Consider the following 17,172-nt stretch of genomic DNA (forward strand, 5'->3'; position numbering starts at 1 on the left):
TAAACCTTTTATCACGGGGGACCTTTGGGTCACTTAGACCACACCCAAACAGAAATGACAGGCTGAATATATCATTGCGGTCCCATAAGGTTAGAAGGTGGGTCCCCGACTTAATAACATCCGAGTTGGGAACTTCCACAAATACAAATGGACCTTGCTGTACATACTGCCTAGTGATGTCAGAGCCCTTCACTTAAGCGTATTCTGAGGTGTTTGGCCTTAACATCACCCAACAGCGCTCTTTTTTAGATAGCTCCCTATTATTAAGTGCTACTTGACTGTACGTGTTTTTGCTTATCTTTTGCTTCCCATTATTATTTGGGATAGATTGTCAGATGCAGTCTTATTTCTTTAGTGAGCCTGTCCCCAGTCAGCCATATTTTTTCTTTTTTGCTATTTTCATGGTATTAGCACCCTGTACCTTCTTCACCTCTAAAATGACTTCTAAAATTTTGTAACAAAAAGTCCAAATACAGCACAAAAACCTTTTGTTTCTGTTTCTAAACTCATTAGAAAACAAGCTTTTGGTAAGATGTCCTGTCATCCCTGTCATAGGTTTATGTCCTTGGGTAGTAGTTTCTTAGGGATTAGCATTCAGGAAGTTGACTGGGTGTGCTACTGGGATCCTTACCTCAGGAAGGGAAAGGAAAGAAACAGATTTGGGCAGAGGTGGAAGTAAAGTTGTGCTACAGCTTCGGCGAGACAGCTGACCCTGAGAGGAGCTGGAGACAACCATTTCCTGTGCTTCCGAGTTGCTTGGAAGCAGCAGGCGTCCTCCTCTGTGAAAATAAGTTATTGGATATGGACGGCCCTGGCCGGATGCAGGGCCTTATTGAAGCAGTGTTCTTCAGCTAGGGCGGTCCCTGAAGATGACTGCGGCCAGCTGTCTCTTAGCAGGACTTGGGACAGCTAAGGATTAGGTGAGCATCACAGTGTTCACTGCCTCTGGGGTGCTGGGGGGTGTGTCCTGGTAAGAGGACGTTGTCCTGGATGCCGCAGTATAAATGCATACGTTAGTGCCAAGTTTTGTGACTTGTCCTAAATAATCCTTAAGAGCAGAAAAATCTAGACCAGAGTCACACATTGTATTTAGTTGTTACGTATCTTTAATTTCCTTTCATCTGGAATAATTCCTCAGGGAAGCCAGTGCAGTCGCAGGGTGCCAGGCCTGTCGTGTGTGTTTCCTGCTCCAGCGCTGTCATCAGCCATCTTTCTAAGGGTCCAGGTTTCTTTCAGTGTTTAGAAACCATGATCTGGTAGTAAATATGTCCTTTGTTATTAGACTGTGGCTATTTCCAGGCTCTCACAGTAGACAGAGCTAGTGAACAAAAGAATAGAGGTATTTATACGTAACGTGCCGTCTCTATTTCTATATCTGTCTATGTAGTATAAATAAGTTCGTAACAAGTTCTCCAACCCTAATTCAGTACCGCAAGGTACACTCTGGTTGCGCACATTCTAACTGTTCTCTGGCAGAGAATTACCTGGTTCTAGTTATTCTTGGTATCTTTGTTATTTTGACCGGTGCTCCAGGATGTCCTCAGTGTGCCATCTTTCCCACTGCTGGTCTTCTTCCATACCGATGCCTTCTCACTTTGGCTTGGGCGTGGAGACTGTGCCTCAGCACCCCTCCCCGCTACCACGTGCATCGTTTTCTTAGGCCAGCTGAGTGTGACACCTTGTGCCAGGTTGATCTCCTGTGTGGGTGCCATCAGCCCGCTTGAGCTCTGAGATTCTGCTGCGGGCCGCTGGCCGGCTGCCTCCTGCACGCATGCCTGTCTTACTCAGCCACCTCGTGGCTTTTGGACTGAAGTGTCAAGGAAGAAGGGTGTTGCCTCCTCCTCTCCAACCACTTATTCACATCTTTTAAAGCTTTAAAGTTTTAAGAGCTTTCCTTTTCTTGGAGCCTGTCCCTTTGTAGACACATAATCTCTTCTGCAAATTCACGTTATAAATTATTGTTATCTAATCATCTTGTGTCCATTCATATAGCCTGCCAACTCTCCAGTCCATGTAAATTTTGATATCAGGGATGATTTTCTCCAAGTTCCTTTGATTTTTGTGAGAGAGGGTCTCACTGTGCAGCACAGGCTGGACTTGAACGCGCTACGTGTCCTGGGCTGTCTCCCCGTGCTGGGATTTCAAGCATGTGCTGCTCTGCGTGGCAGTCTAGAGTTTTTTTTCTTTGGTGATAATGCAAGGATAGAATTCTGAAAAATTTCTAGCTGGTTTGTGAAAAAGTTCCTTTAGTTTGGAGCACAAGATTTAATAATTGCACCCTGCTTTGTTATAAATTAGGAGATCTTTAACTGATATAAAATGATAATAAATTCAAGTAATTTAAATACTTCTGAGGAAAAGATTATTGTTCCTTTTTATTTTAATTAATTTTTACATGTAGAAAAATCATGCAATAAATTCTGATGACCCATTTTTCTGGATCTATGCATATTTCATTAAGTAATTCATTTTTTTATTATTAGAGAAAATCCTGTTTTGCTGAATTTCAGTATGTTTTAAATAACAACAGTCTCCAACAATACAATTCAAATTTTACTTATCTCAGTCTATTATCTTCAAAAAATTCAATGAAATACAAACTGCACTGTAAACTACAACTGCCTCCTCATTTCGTAAAACATAAAAACAGACGATCACGAGGTTGTTATTTATTATACTTACAGGAAAGCATGAGGACTGGCCAGATAGCTCGGTGGACTAAAGCACCTGCTTAGACAGAGAGGAGGAGCCGGGTTTGATCCCCAGCTGGCGGTGCTGGTCCCCGCCTGGGGCACGCTGAGAGGGCGATTGAGACCGAGTGTGGTGGTGCACGCCTGTAGTCGCAGAGCTTGGGAAGCTGAGAACAGGAGGGTCACTACGAGTCTGATCTATGTAGTGAGGTCCTGTAGACTCTGAAGACTCTACTAAATACTTAAAAAAAAAGGAGGGGGGAATTAAAGGCCAGGCACAGGGGCATTGTGCCTGGAGACGCTGAGGCAGGAGGAATTCCAGGCCAGCCTGGACAACAGTCTAAGAAAAGGAAAAAACCTGAAAAGGAGGAAATTGACCAACAAGCAGCAGTGAAGTCAGACATGACTGTATTAGCTGGTTTTGTCTTATTACAACAAAATACTCGAGACTAATAACTATAATAACTATAAAAAAGAGATTTGTTTAGGTTGTAGTTTTGGATGCTCAAAGGCCTGTGTTTGGTGATGGCTTTCTCACCATCGAGGTTTGATGTGGCGCAGGGCTTCAAGGCGTGGGTGTGTGTATTCTGTCATTCGGTCTCTTCTTAAAAAGCTGCTGGTACTCAATTCTGGCAGCGTTACCCGCATGACTGCCCAATTCTAATCACTTCCCGAAGACCCCTCACAAATGACACAGTTCAAGTTTTCACTCTTAATGCCGCCTAGTGGGGATTAACCTTCAGTGCCTCAGCTGTCGGGGGACACGCTTCTACCTCATCCCCTCCACACCACTTCATGTGGCAGTGAAATTCCATTCCATTGCATCCCAGTGGAGCCCTGTAGAAATGACTGGCTTTGGGAACGTCAACGCTGGTGTTGAGTGGCTGCCATTTGAGACACCAGGGGACAACAGGAGAGGGAGGCAAAGTTACTGATACAGTGAGGAGAGAGGAGAGTGGAGAGGTTGCGAGGAGAAGATGGTATTCTAGAGGAAGTGATCCTAGTGAAAAAGTCACTTATTACAGGAAGTGTCAGAAGTACCTGATAACACTGAAAATTCAGAGGATAAGATACCCTGTGGCAGTCTAGACTTGGAAAGGATTGTGACAGTTCACCGATGTATGGGAATTATGCTTGCTCCACATTATTAAAATTTATATGATGGCACATTACGTGAAGAGGACTGACATTGTCAAGCTACTTTCGTTAAGTACAAAGAAATAAAACATTTTAGTCATCAGTGTTTTTGTTTCAAATTAGTGTACTAAGTTAACATTAATCTTACTGTTTTTAAATTTTACACTTATACCTGTCAATAAAGGACTTTTTAAAAGTTTTTACAAAGACATTCTTGAAGGTCACAGAACTATCTAAAAATTTCCTGTTGGTTGGTTATTTGTTTTCCATGCCAGGCCTCACATGCTGGGCAGCGGTTCTGTCACTGAGTTGCACCCCAACCCCCACTGGTCATTAAGACCATTTTTTGGTATAGTGTAAGCTTCCATCGTCAGCTTTACAGACCTATATGGTATTGTGTAAGGCAAAGGCTGCCTTTGTATTAACATGCGGCATTTCAGAGGTTCATGTACATCTATCTACCTATCTATAGTAATGATTTCATTGTTTGAATAAATTTTTAATTTAAAATGTTTTTAGCATGCAGATACCCAAAACCTGAGATTGTCATTGTCAAGCGTGCGGCGGAGATATCAACAGAGGCCCCTGATAGTTGTGGTATAGTACAATCTTATGGTGGTGTTTGTCAGATGCTTATTGCAAGTAGCAAAGTGTCTGTTTGACAGAATGCCTTGCTTGTTTGAAGTAGAATGCTTTGAAAGATTTGTGCAGTAGTATTTTACGCTGCCAACAGAATATTTATTTCTCCTATCTAACCCTGGCTTTTGTGGCTATGACTACATAATTGCATGCTCAGCTAACCGAACAATCAAATTATTGAACTGAAAAGATGAATTCATTTTTACTTAATTATATTTAATGTTATTTTTGAAATTGTTGAAATAAGCATAGCAAATGAAACATGAGCTGTGAGGGCTACATATTGTTTTAGGGTGAACGAGTTGGTAAAAAGAACTATGTACAGAAACCTCAGAATATTATAAAGATAACTTATCTAGCTATGGAACTTCAGGGAACATTCAAGTTTTTATTTCTTTAGGGAATCTAATGTAGGACTTTCATGTGTGATAGGCAAGTGTTATGTTATAACTGAGTTATATCCCCAGCTCACTATATATATGTGTATATATATATATATATATATATATATATATATATATATATATGCACCAACTTTTGTAAATTTAAGGTCATTAGTGGAAGTATTTTAGATTCAGCCAATATATAGCTTGATACCTAATTTAAGTTGCATGCTGTGGTGATGGTAAAGTTTGTGTATGTTTGCTTTGTGTGTGTGTGTGTGTGTGTGTGTATGTGTGAAAGATACTGAGTGTGAGAGATTAACTGTGTCCTTTTAGTATTTTTCATTAATTTTTATATACTTTGCCTAAAATGTACATGAGGATGAATCCAAGTATTACATGGTTTTGTGGGCCAGTGGAAATTTAATAGGGGAAGGTTTAGCCAATCCAGTGAGGCAGCGATCCATGGGTGGAACATGGTAAGGACGGAACGAAGTGAAATGTGTTCTCTTCAAATGCTTGTTTCTTGACTTTTCCTAGGCAGAAATTTTTTAAATTGCAATTTTGAGTGTGATTGGGTAGCCTGTCTGTCTGTCTGTCTCTGTCTGTATCATCTATCTGTCTGTCTGTCTGTCTGTCTGTCTATCTATCTATCTATCTATCTATCTATCTATCTATCTATCTATCTATCTGGTATCAAGGGCAAAAATCACATTGTAGAATTTCCGAGAAATATAAAGGTATAGCATGTACACACACACGTGTGTGTATGTGCATATAAGAGACATGTATATATTAGCTTGGGGTAGTACATTATCAAAATCCTTCAGTATAACCTACTCTACCAGTTCGAATGTATTTAATTTTGAATTATTCTGAAGATTGTTTACTTAGTCCTCACTTTGGGATGTTGTATGGAAAAAGAAATTATACTTACTATGTAGATGATGGCAAATAGTATGGTTTACCTGTCACTATTCAACTTTTGAAACTTAGTCTTTAGTCTCTCTCTCTCTCTCTCTCTCTCTCTCTCTCTCTCTCTCTCTCTGTCTCTGTGAATTCATATATATTATGCTCCTTCACACATTTTTTGTGGCACCCATTTTAAAAAACCTCCTTCTGTACAACAAAACAGAAATACAAACTCAAACTCAGGGCTTGAAGGGATTGCAGAGATGAATCTCCATTTTGTATAACCAAAAGCATGTTCAGGACTTGGTGACTAGTTATGTTCCAGAGGAGGGATTTGTACCAAGTCCTTTGGAGTTTTACTTTTACTCTTGGGTTAGTGGAGAAACTGTGGTGACGAGTACCCGTGCTGGTCTCAGAGTCTTTCCCCTGCCCTGGATGTCCTCTGTGCTCCGCCCGCTCATCCTCCCCTTGCCCATATCTGCTGGAAACTCGTTTTTTCATTGTCCTCATCATTTTGCCTGTTCAAGAATGGTACAGAGTGGGCTTTATACAGCTGTACACTCTTTTATTTAGTGCTATGAAAAAATTCTTTTTTGGGGAATGTTTGAAAGGAAAAAAGTTAAAGCATTGAGAATCTCTACCGCTGGGGCCGGCAATATAGCTCAGCGGTCTAAAGCACCTGCTTAGGCAAGCTTAGGCAGGCGCGGGGGCTGCAGTTCAGTCCTGGCACCACACGCTGTGCCAGCCCGCCCCCAGGGCGGGCAGAGCCGGTCACCAAAAAAAAAAGAATCTCTGCTACTTATTACAGATTTATTTTAAATTATGTCTCTTTTGGGGGATCTGTGTAGCCATATTCCCAAACAGAGCTATCATTTGTGGTGTCCTATGATAGGTAAATGTTTTTCTAGCTTTAAGCTTTCCATCTGTAAGATTATACATGGTTATTTGGCTTTTTAAAACTAAGTTACTCTCTCTATACTTAAAGACTAAAAGCAACAAGATCTGTTTTTTAAAAAAGTTGTATTTTTTAATATCTTAGCTTTTTAAATTATTTTATGTATCTTATTTGTTCTTCCGTAGGCATGAAGGAAGTTTGTGTTAAGCAGTGTCTATAATTGATCCCAATACACAAGCTAGACTTAAAAACAACCACAAACCAATAGTATAATTGATTATCCTAAATAATCTATGAAATAAAAGATAAAAGAACATTTTAATTATTTCTAATACATAGTGTTAGTTCAGCCAGAGTTGAACAACTAGGGGCTTGCACCTTAGTAAGGACAGTTCCCTGAGCCCTGTGGCTTTCCCGTCATTCCCACCGGCCAACTCCTGCCTTTAGTTGGCAGCCACTGGCTTGCATTGGCCCAGAGATCTGAGAGCTGACCCCAGCGTTGGGTTGTAGTCAAACCCCTGGTGGTGCAGCAAGTTCCACAGAAGGTTAATGAGATGATGGTGTTCTTAAACGATCTAAGTAGAAATGTCTTCTCTACATAATGTATGTTATAATAATCAATTTTAAGGTCTAAATAAAATGATAACATATTTGTGCTTTTTATAGGATTTACCTAAGGTGATGCATTGAAAAAATAATTTAAAAGTCCTTTTACACTTAGAATTTTTTAGCTAGTGGTAGGATCATAGCTATTGAGGTTTATCAGAGGTATGATCATTGCTTAACAATTAGAATTTTTAGAAAGAATTGTTAATTAAAATCTACTAACAAGGTTTTTTTTGCTGTTTCCAAAGTGCATGTGAAAAGTTTGAAGGTCAGTTTCTGCAGGTATATTACCTACCCACTTTTATTTGCGCTTGGGACCCTTCTGTTGGTTGGTGCATGACTTTTTGGAATTGAATTTGATTTGCTTAAATTATTTTCCATGCAGCAGGGTTACATTTTAAGTTTGTTTTCTTTTAATGTGTTGTATACTTATTATGAATTTCACTTTACTCATCTAAACTTTTGTTTCTCTTAAAAGACTGAAAAGTTATTGATAAAGTCCAGCAACGTGGGTAATTGAAAACCCTCAGACCCCAAATTATTGCTTAAGCGCGCTAGTTTCATTTTTATAACTTTCTTTCTAGGCCAGATTGTGCTTTGTGAGGCCAGTCCTACTTATTTTTTGAGGAAGGTGCTGGGACAGGTCTGGAGTATGGTCAGAATATCAGAAACTGGGTAATTGGATTCTTCAAGAATGATTTATTTCTAATAACAAAAAACCAGAGGTATTAGTTTGTTTCTATATGTTATCTCACTACAGTTGTTTTGTTTCTTTTATTTTAATTACTTATTTGGCACAGGGTCTTGCTATACAGTTAGGACTCATAGTGATCCTCCTGTCTCAGCCTCCCTAGTGCTTGGATTCCAGACATGAGCTGCCACGCTGGTTTTGGGGCCAGTTGGGCATGTGGCATGTCGGGCTTCTGGGGCCAGCGTGGCACGTGGTGCTGGAATCAAGCCCGGGTCCTTTACTTGCCAGGCAGGTGCTTAGACTGCCAAGCTATCTTCTCAGCCCGTGGTTTTTTTTTTTTTTTTTTTTTCCTTAAGTTTATTGTAAAAGATATAAAATTTTGCCTTGACTTATGGTTTTATTATTGATGTTTACATCCTTGGTAGTAGACTAAAATAAGTTATATTTAGAATTATCATTGCTGTGACAGCATGGCACAAAATAAGCGAGATAAGATTATTTGTTTTCCGGATTTTTTTTTCCAAGTGTGCAGTTATATCTTCTAACGTGTGTTACATTTAATGATATACTTAGCACTGAAGATGCTGAGTTACAGTTTCTTTTATCACTGAGTTACTCTGTCCCTCAGGGCCTTGTTCTGCTTTCCAGCATTACCATTGTTGTAAACAGATTTTGCGATTTTATCTTAGAGAATAAAAATGCAGAATAGGATTCCCACCACAGTTCTTCAGTCAAAGTCTTCTGGTTTTCAGTTTAAGGCGTATCATACCCTGAAATGTGCTTCTGAGAAATAATGGGCGATTTCATTTTTTTCTTATTTTCTGAATCTTGTTAACTTTGTACAATAAATATACAGTATATAATCTTCCTCATGGACAATACAGCAGTTCTTTGATGCCCAAAGGAATCTAGTCCTTTAATTGTGTGTGTTTTCACGTAAGGCACTTATATTAAATGTCAGCTACAGTGGTCGGTTTTACCGGCCGCAGACTCGGCGGACACGAGAGCGGCTTCCTGAGCGGGTGTTCGTGCACATTCACGACGGTTGGAGCAGGCAGCTGTTCTGGTTTCTGAATCTCTGAGAGTTTCAGTTTCACTCCCCCAAGTTAATAAAAACCTCATCTTCAAAATTACTGAATTTTGTTATAAAACATAAATTTGGCCAAAGATAATAGGAGATAAATACTGCTTTCTGTCTTTTCCACTTATTGCCAGAGGTAGTTGTATTTTAAATTTTAGTACTATCACGTTTATTTTTGGGTGGTTTATTTTGGTGACAACTTTGCTGTAGGTACTTAGATGACTTTTATTAGTTTTTGAAATCAGCAAGGCACATGGTATTTTTCAATAGATTATTTGGGGAATCTGCTATCAGAAAATTGTTTACTCAGGTTAGGTAAGGATTTGGTATCTTTATAAATAAAGTTAAATGTTTTCACTAGGGAAAATGTAATCTAGTAAAAGATATACCAGACTGAAGACTCAAGAAATCTAGTTTTTATTTTGAGCTGTACTTACTGTCCTTCAGTGACCTTGGACCATTTTCTTGGTCATTATTACACCGTAAGCAGTACTGACTTCAAGGGCCACAGGAGTATTTGGAAATGTGATACATCACATGTTATAAATAATAGTGGAAGTCAGATGCAGTATAGGTTGTAATTCTGTAAAACCAATACAGCTGTGCATTATATAAAACTGGAGTAAGTGTTGCCTTCATAATTAAAGAGCAAAAATTCTACAGAAATTCCACACTGGTCAGAGTTAGGACAGAGACCCGAAGCACCTGTGTCTCCGGGTGTCTCAGTGCCATGGTTCAGCGTGTGTGTGTGTAATTCGAGAAACTTAAAAAACAACTTGGGGTTTCGGGGTATTTAAGTGTGGCCTGGTTTCTTCTTTCACATTATGGCATCTTAGTATTTGGCAACTTTTTCTGTGACATTGCGTGACCCTCACTGGAAAGTAAACACCAAGCCGAGGATGTGAACGTGGTGTTCGTTGCTTCAGGTAGATTCTTGTTATGGGTGCAGTTGTTCAGTTTCTTGTAGGCGGTTTGTCCAATGACAAATGAGTTAATATCTGGACAGTATTTTTAAACTTTCAGTTCTTTTCTTCTTGAACAAGGTTTTATTGTATGCCCATCTTTGAGGTAATATTATTTTGATCATTTTTCACAAAAGGAACCTGAGGCTCAGGGTTCAAGTTACATGAACTGCTGATTGTAGTGACGTATGCCTGTAATCCCAGTTTTTTTGAAGCTGAAGTAGTAGGATTGTGGCAAGATTGAGCTGAGCCTAGGCTACACTGAGTTCCAGTATTCTCAAAGAAGTCGTTAGTTCTTTTTTCTCCTCAAAAAATAGTATAGTAATGATTGACAATAAGATTTTTAATTGCTTAACTATATTGTCCTTAATTTATCTACCACAGAGGATTCCAGATTTTTATATCTACACTAGTAGAGCAAAAATGTATGATTTTATCTTCTCAAACCATATGTAGGGGCCAGGGAGACGGCTCAGTGGAATGAGCACTTGCCTGGCAAGTGCAAGGGCCTGAGTTCAATCCCTGGTTGCACCAAAAAAAAAAAAAAAAAAAAAAAAAAAATGTATTCTTTTATTCTCCTTTTCTTTTTTCTTTTTTTTTCTTCTGCAGTACCGGGGATTGAACTCAGGACCTTGTGCTTGCCAGGCAAGCGCTTATTCTACTGAGCTATCTCCCTGGCCCTTATCGTCCTTTTATGAATGCTAGCTATAATACATATTTTCTAATAAAATGATGAGTGGCCAGTGGAATTCCAAGAGAATGCAGTTAAAAATGGCCACAGTGGCAGTCACGAACTAGAGCAGGCATTAAATGGAAAGGCTGCAGGCAGTTCTCTTTGCAGACATTCAGATCCAACGCTTGTAATGTTTGTGGAAAGTACAATTAAAATAACCCTCTACTTATTCTGAATTTTGATATAAAAAGGTAAATTTTAGTGTGATAAAATATTAGCACAGATAAAAATATTTTAATATTTCATATTTCAATTATGGAGTTCTCTAACATATTATGATAAAATGCAGTAGGAATTTCCTGGGATTAAAACATAGGTGAGCTCTAAAATGGAAATACTTGTTGCTACGTGGTTAGAGGTCAGACTGTCACTGCAGCAGTGTAGGCTCAGTTCTAGGGTTACTGGCCCAAGAATGTGTCATTGGAAAAGTTTCTCCTTAATCTTCCCAGCCAGAAAACTATTTTTGGATGTCTTCTAGTGGAGGGAAATGAAAAAACTGGGATCAACTTGAGTTTGTTTTATTAAATCATACACATAGACTAATGTCCTCTCCCACCAGATGCCATATTAAGTTAAAAAAGGTAACAGCAACTAAACAATTGGTCAGGAATTTATTTTAAAATAAACCATTAGAACATGACCCAGGGGCACAAAAACCTTTAGTCCTGCAGCAGAATCTAGGCACTTGTGGTACAGCTGGAGATGGTTTCTCTTCAGTTTTTCCCAAGTGCTTAGTATTGTTTTTATCTTTATACAGTCTGACCCCAAGATAGCAAGTTTCGACCATTAGCTGGCCAGTCAACACAGTACACTGTAGAGGGACTAGAAAATCCATGTTTCCTAGCAACTAATTCTCCCAGATCTTGTTACCCAGTAGCAGTGCCTTTAGAAATGGCTCACTAGTCAAAACTACTCCAGGTCCTTATTGCCTAGGACGAAGATTTGGACAAGATAAGTAAAGAATGGCACCAGAAGTTTATTTGAAAAATAAGGGGCGAATGGGTAGAGAGAAGCCAGCTCTGCAGAGTGAATTTGGGAAGAACAAGAGAAAAAGGAGAAAAAGCAAAAATGAAAGTGTACTTTGCATGAGAGAAACATAGTGTGGGCTATGGTGGGAAGAAACATAGTGTGGGCTATGGTGGGAAGAAACAGTGTGGGCTATGGTGGGAAGAAACATAGTGTGGGCTATGGTGGGAAGAAACATAGTGTGGGCTATGGTGGGAAGAAACGTAGTGTGGGCTATGGTGGGAAGTTAGGTTACTGAGCTTTGTGTAGTATCTAGTGTTCTTTTATGCCATCCACGTCTTGTGGGAGCTCTTGAAGTTCTGCATCCGGGGTCCTGGGGCTGGCCCGGGATCTTGTAACTGACAGTTCCCACTCATTTTCCAAGCTAGCTTTGCCACACCCTATCTCCTATATAATTTTCCCTTGAGAGACATAAATCCCATAAATCTTTATGGGGTGCTGAAGGAGAGGTGGCTCTGTCTTTTATAACTTCTTCAGGTTGAAAGGGGATATAGACCTTACCTACTTGGGATTGTATAGTCCAAGTACCTTAGGTACTTGTTGGCTATTGCTGGGTTGAGGGAGGGAAAACCTCTCAGAAAATGAGACAAGAGGTAGTGATCTTTGAGCTACCTGTTGGAGAAAGAAACTACCATTAGCCCAGATATGAGGAGTGGGCCAGACTTCACAGTTCCTGTACAGAAGAATGTACATCAGAGAGGTGGCCAGATAAATGATAGATAGATGACAGCCATGGCCTTAGCCAGGTCTTGCTTATCTGCAGCAGCACTGGAGTCCTGCTTTTTGAAGAGAAATGCCAGTCTTCCAGACGTTCACAGGAGCAGCTGTTTCTTTGTGGGTGATCTTGTTCTTTGGACAGTCCAGGTGGGACTAGCTCGAGTATGGAGAAGCGAATGCAGCCCTCAGCCTCGGCCGTCTGTTCTGCGGTGGGTGCTGCAGGGATCACTGAGTAAGCGCCTTTCCACGCAGGCTTTCCCGGCCCTGCTGGCGTCCCCTCTCTCCAAGTTCTCACAAGCACTTGGTCTGCAGGGCTCACCAAGGTGGCAGGACTCTGCTTTACTATACAAGGAGCTACCTAAACGTAAGAAGAGTCCTGTAGTCTCTGGGTCTGCTGTCATACCAGGGGATAGAGATGGCCTTCCTGTAACGTCTCACACCTAGCCCTGTTTTGGGCGTGTTACAACCTTTATGAGTACTGTTGGTAGGCGTCAGAGCCACACTCAGACATCTGTGACCTAACCTTGGCAAAGGTTATCCAGAGCTTGCTTTAGGGTCTGGCTGGCTTTCTCTACCTTTCCAGAAGACTGAGGTTGCCAGGAGGAACGGAGGTGGCACTTTATTCCTGAAGCCTTCGCCCCTCCCTGAGTTGTTTGGGAGGTAAAGAAGGTCCACTGTCACTCTGGAGGGACTGGCGTAGTCCAGATCCGGGATGATGTTTTCTTAAAAAGCACCTTGACTGCCTCTGTAATCTTTTCTGAACAGGTAGGAAAGGCTTCAGTCCCGCTTGGAAAGGTGTCAGTTAGGACCAACATCTGGTGAGTTATTTACATGGTGGCATATGGGTAAAGTCTAATTGCCAGTCCTCCCTAGTGTATGTCTCGCTGCTCTGTACAGGCTCTACTAAAGGAGGGGGTTTGGCTTTGCCCGCGTTGTTGTAAGCACAAGGTGCGTGAGCTTTGCAGATCTGTTCAGCGATGGCTGCTAGCCCTAGGCCCGTGAAGGCTTCAGTGGTCGCGTCCAATGTAGCGTCTCTTCCCAGGTGGGAGGAATTGCGAAGTGTTTTTATAGCCGCCCACTGGGTTCCTTGGGGAGGCACTTTGTTTTCTGAATACCACCTAGTCCCTTTTAAAAGTCTCCCTTGTTTGGGGACCCATTTATCCTGGGAGGGGGAATAGACTGGTTTAAGTGTTCCTTGGGAATTGGGAATTAGGTTAGAGTCCTAAAGGGCTATAGGCAGCGCTTTTGCCTGCCTGCCGCCCTTCTGATTTCCCAAGGACGTTTCGGTGTCCCTCTAGTGTCCTTTACAGTGTGTGACTGCAACCTGTCAGGGAAGACGGACTGCCTCATAGAATCTCCCGTCTGTGCTTTATAGATTTTCACTCATTTGCTAGTAAGCCTCTTTCCTTCCAGAGTTCTGTGTAGTGCGCAGCGCTCCGGCATATCTGGAGTCTATGTAGATGTCTGACGTGTCTTTTCCTAACGTCAGTGCCTGAGAACAAGCTACCAGCTCTGCCTTTTGCGTAGAAGTACCTGAGGAAAGAAGTTGATCTTCATTGACCTTTGGTGAGCTGACAGCTGTCTAATCTTGCCTTTCGCTGTCCTTCGCAGACAGCCTTACTTCATACCTCCTGAGGCTCTTCGATGCGCAGTTCGCTGATCTCCTGCCTGCTTACAGAGGTCTGGAAGATGACTTTTTCACAAGAGCAGCTAACCGTTGAGCCTGTAGCCAGCAAAGAAGCAGGGCTAATAGTAGTGCAAGTTTTTATAACAGCCTCAGGGGTATCTAAGCGCATAGCCTGATGCTTGGTAAGCTGTTCCCTTGTCAAACACAAGTCAGAGCTATTCTGGTGACTAATGCACTTCAGTCATTTTTGTCCATTCTAGGGACACAGAGTGAGGGCCTTTTACTGTCTCACATAAAGGCTGCGAGGGGACTGAAAAGCTTCAGAAGGCTGTATTTGAGTAATGTGTCTATGAGAGGCTGGAGGCCTTTTTATGCCTCTTCCTTGCTTTTGGTTAGGAAGTTGGCCGGAGTCTTTTAGTCTTCTAATCCCTGGTGCAGCAGAATTTACCCTACCAAATATTCCCTTATACCAGGCAGCGGGGTTTACCTGTTGGGTAACTTGGTCAGGGAGACCTGGTATAGTCCCAGCAAGTCAAATCTGTTTTGGCCTTAGCTGGAATTTGAAAATTGTCCCCCATTTTGTTAATAATCATGATTAGACACTTGACCTTCAAAGTGACACATCAGGAGTTAAGAAGCTCTGCCTAGGGATCCCTTTGAACCCCACTGGGACGATGGGTTTGGAGGACAGTTTTCTGGGAAGGAAATCATAAAAGAGTGAGCCCCTCTTGTGTCTATAAGCAGTTGAATCGGCTCACCCATGATGTCCAAGATTATCCAGGGCTCCTCAGAGGCGCTGATGTCTGTGGACGGGCATTCCAGTTTCCTGGTCCTCGTCAATGGTCACAGCAGGACGTGAGAGTTGTTCCTGCTCTGGGAGTGAGGACAGTCGAGCCTCCAGAGGTAAGAACCAGGTATATTTGCTGCCTTACAGTTGGAAAAGGCAAGCAAAGGCCTGGTGCCATCTTGTGCCCGGTGTCCAGTTCCTTTGTATGTGAAATAGAAACCCTTTTCCTGGTTGTCCCTGAGTTTTTATTTAGATGACCTGGATATGTTTAAAATATTACCAGTTGCAACAGTTACAGTCTTTTTTTCTTTCGTCTTTTCTCTGTGTCCTGATTGTTGACCATCGAAAAGTCTGCATCTAGCAATTGAACCGTAGATATTTAAGGCCCTATTTGAAGTTTTTATACTTTGTATCACGTATTTGGGGCTGGCTGACTGGTAAAATGTTATCCCGTGTTAGGATATTTGCAGAAGTTCTTTTCTAATTGATTACAAGACAGCTGAATTTTCCTCTGTGCCCTGTAAGACCCCCCTCACTGTATCATAATTATAGAATTTATAATGCACCCTTTCATCCCCATGATAAGAGCAGCTGGCACACTAGACATCATTTATAGCCCATAATGAGTATTATAGTGCCTGTTTGGTTCAATTGAAGAGCGAATAGCTGTTCCAGAGTGGTTTCCTTCCCTTTGCGCGGAACCAGGGATTGAACTCAGGCCTTTGCACTTGCCAGGCAAGTGCTTATTCTACTGAGCCATCTCCCTGGCCCCAGCCATCTCTCGGGCCCCTCTTTCCCTCCTTAAGCATATTGTTCATCTGCATAGTTTCTAACCGCTTGTAGGATTCTCTTTTATCTGAGGTACAGCAAGTGACAAAGATAATTCAGACATCTTGACATGATAAGTCAAAGCAAAGTTTGGCCCATCTGCAAACTTACTAGGGTCTTCTGACAGTTGGCCTGATCAGTCCTTGTACTGTTGTGCATCTGCAACTGAAAAACGAATGTGTATCCAAGTGCTTCCTTCAATCCTGGGAATTCTCTTAGGGGCAGGACAAGTTGTGAACCAGAGTATTAAGCAGAACCACTTTAGGTTCAATCTTTGGGGTTTAAAGCTGTCTGCGTGGATCTAGTGGGATTTAGGGCTGTCTGAGGAGGCTCCCCAGGGAGCTGAGGAATGTGGTTCCTTTGGAGCACTAGGCTCTAGTGAAGCCCTCTGGTCACTTGGAGGGGGTGGGCCTGATTTATTGGTCTGCAGATTGTAAGGGGGAGGTTGAGTGGCCTCCAAGTGTGGTTGTCCTCCCTAAATAGATCAAAAAGACTGAGGTCCCCCAAAAGACAAATAGGAGTCTTAGAATAGGGTTGTCCAGGATATCTTTGTCTCCTTTGGGTTTGCACTAAGTACTATCATTCTTGAACATTCCCTTTGATAAAGAGTTATAAAAGCTTAAACATAAGGCATCTCTCTCCACCATTTGTATATGAAACAGAAATGCTATATAACTAGTGAATAATCTCATAATGTAAAATAGGGTCCCATACCATCTCTTGCCACTTCTTAGTTCATATTCAGCCCAGACTGTGTTATAATAGAAAATAAACTATTCTCGTTTTAAGTTGTCGGGAACAAACATGTCCAAAACATTGAAGACCTGGCCTAGTAGTGAAATTGGTAGACTCTGGTGATGCGATCCAGCAGATTTCCCATCTGCTTTGTCTTGGGACCTACAGTGAAGAGGAGACAGTTAGGTTTGCACTCTAAGGTAGTGTTCCACTCATAAAAGTACAAGACGCTTTTTGTGATATTTTACAAAATCTGGATCAATGTGTCTATCCTGAACTTTAGAGAGTAATGCCAGCAGGTTTACTGGGGAAGAAAACCTTTGTCTGTGTATTGAGAACCATGACTCCTTAGGGGCCAGGGGGCTGGGCCATCCCTACCTAGTCCCAGCTCACCTCAGGTGATGGAAGAACATTCCCAAGCAGAGTTCTCTTACCCATTGACCCCCATGGTGGCCCACCTTGTAACTTACTCTAAGTCCCTTCATGGCCTAGCTGGTATTTGTTCTCCCCCCTATAATTTTATTGAGAAACAAATAGCAATGAGACAGTTTCAAACCAAATTGGTAGGACAGTTTCAATAGTTAACACATTGCATACATTCTTCCTAGTGGTTAATTGCTGTACAAGATGCAGACATGATGTCCTATCTACAAACACTATTAGAACAAGTACTTCTATTCATTAAGAGAATGTAACTATATATCTATCCTAACCATTTTGAAT

At 41.4% G+C, this 17,172-nt stretch overlaps 1 protein-coding gene and 1 pseudogene across 1 annotated transcript in view; one reads left to right on the top strand and one right to left on the bottom strand.

Moving 5' to 3' along the window:
- The window catches only part of LOC105742610, a 16,069-nt pseudogene extending 1,208 nt beyond the window's left edge, over positions 1-14,861 (bottom strand).
- A 1-nt stretch (position 14,862) lies between these two features.
- Tmem65 (transmembrane protein 65) overlaps positions 14,863-17,172 on the top strand; it is a 30,312-nt gene continuing 28,002 nt past the window's right edge. The window contains exon 1 of the mRNA XM_023718814.1: positions 14,863-14,941. Coding sequence (XP_023574582.1) covers positions 14,863-14,941 — 79 coding nt within the window. The remainder of the gene's footprint in view (positions 14,942-17,172) is intronic.

Source organism: Octodon degus, unplaced genomic scaffold, assembly GCF_000260255.1.
Source record: "Octodon degus isolate 3935 unplaced genomic scaffold, OctDeg1.0 scaffold00062, whole genome shotgun sequence".
NCBI classification, from domain to species: Eukaryota; Metazoa; Chordata; class Mammalia; order Rodentia; family Octodontidae; genus Octodon; species Octodon degus.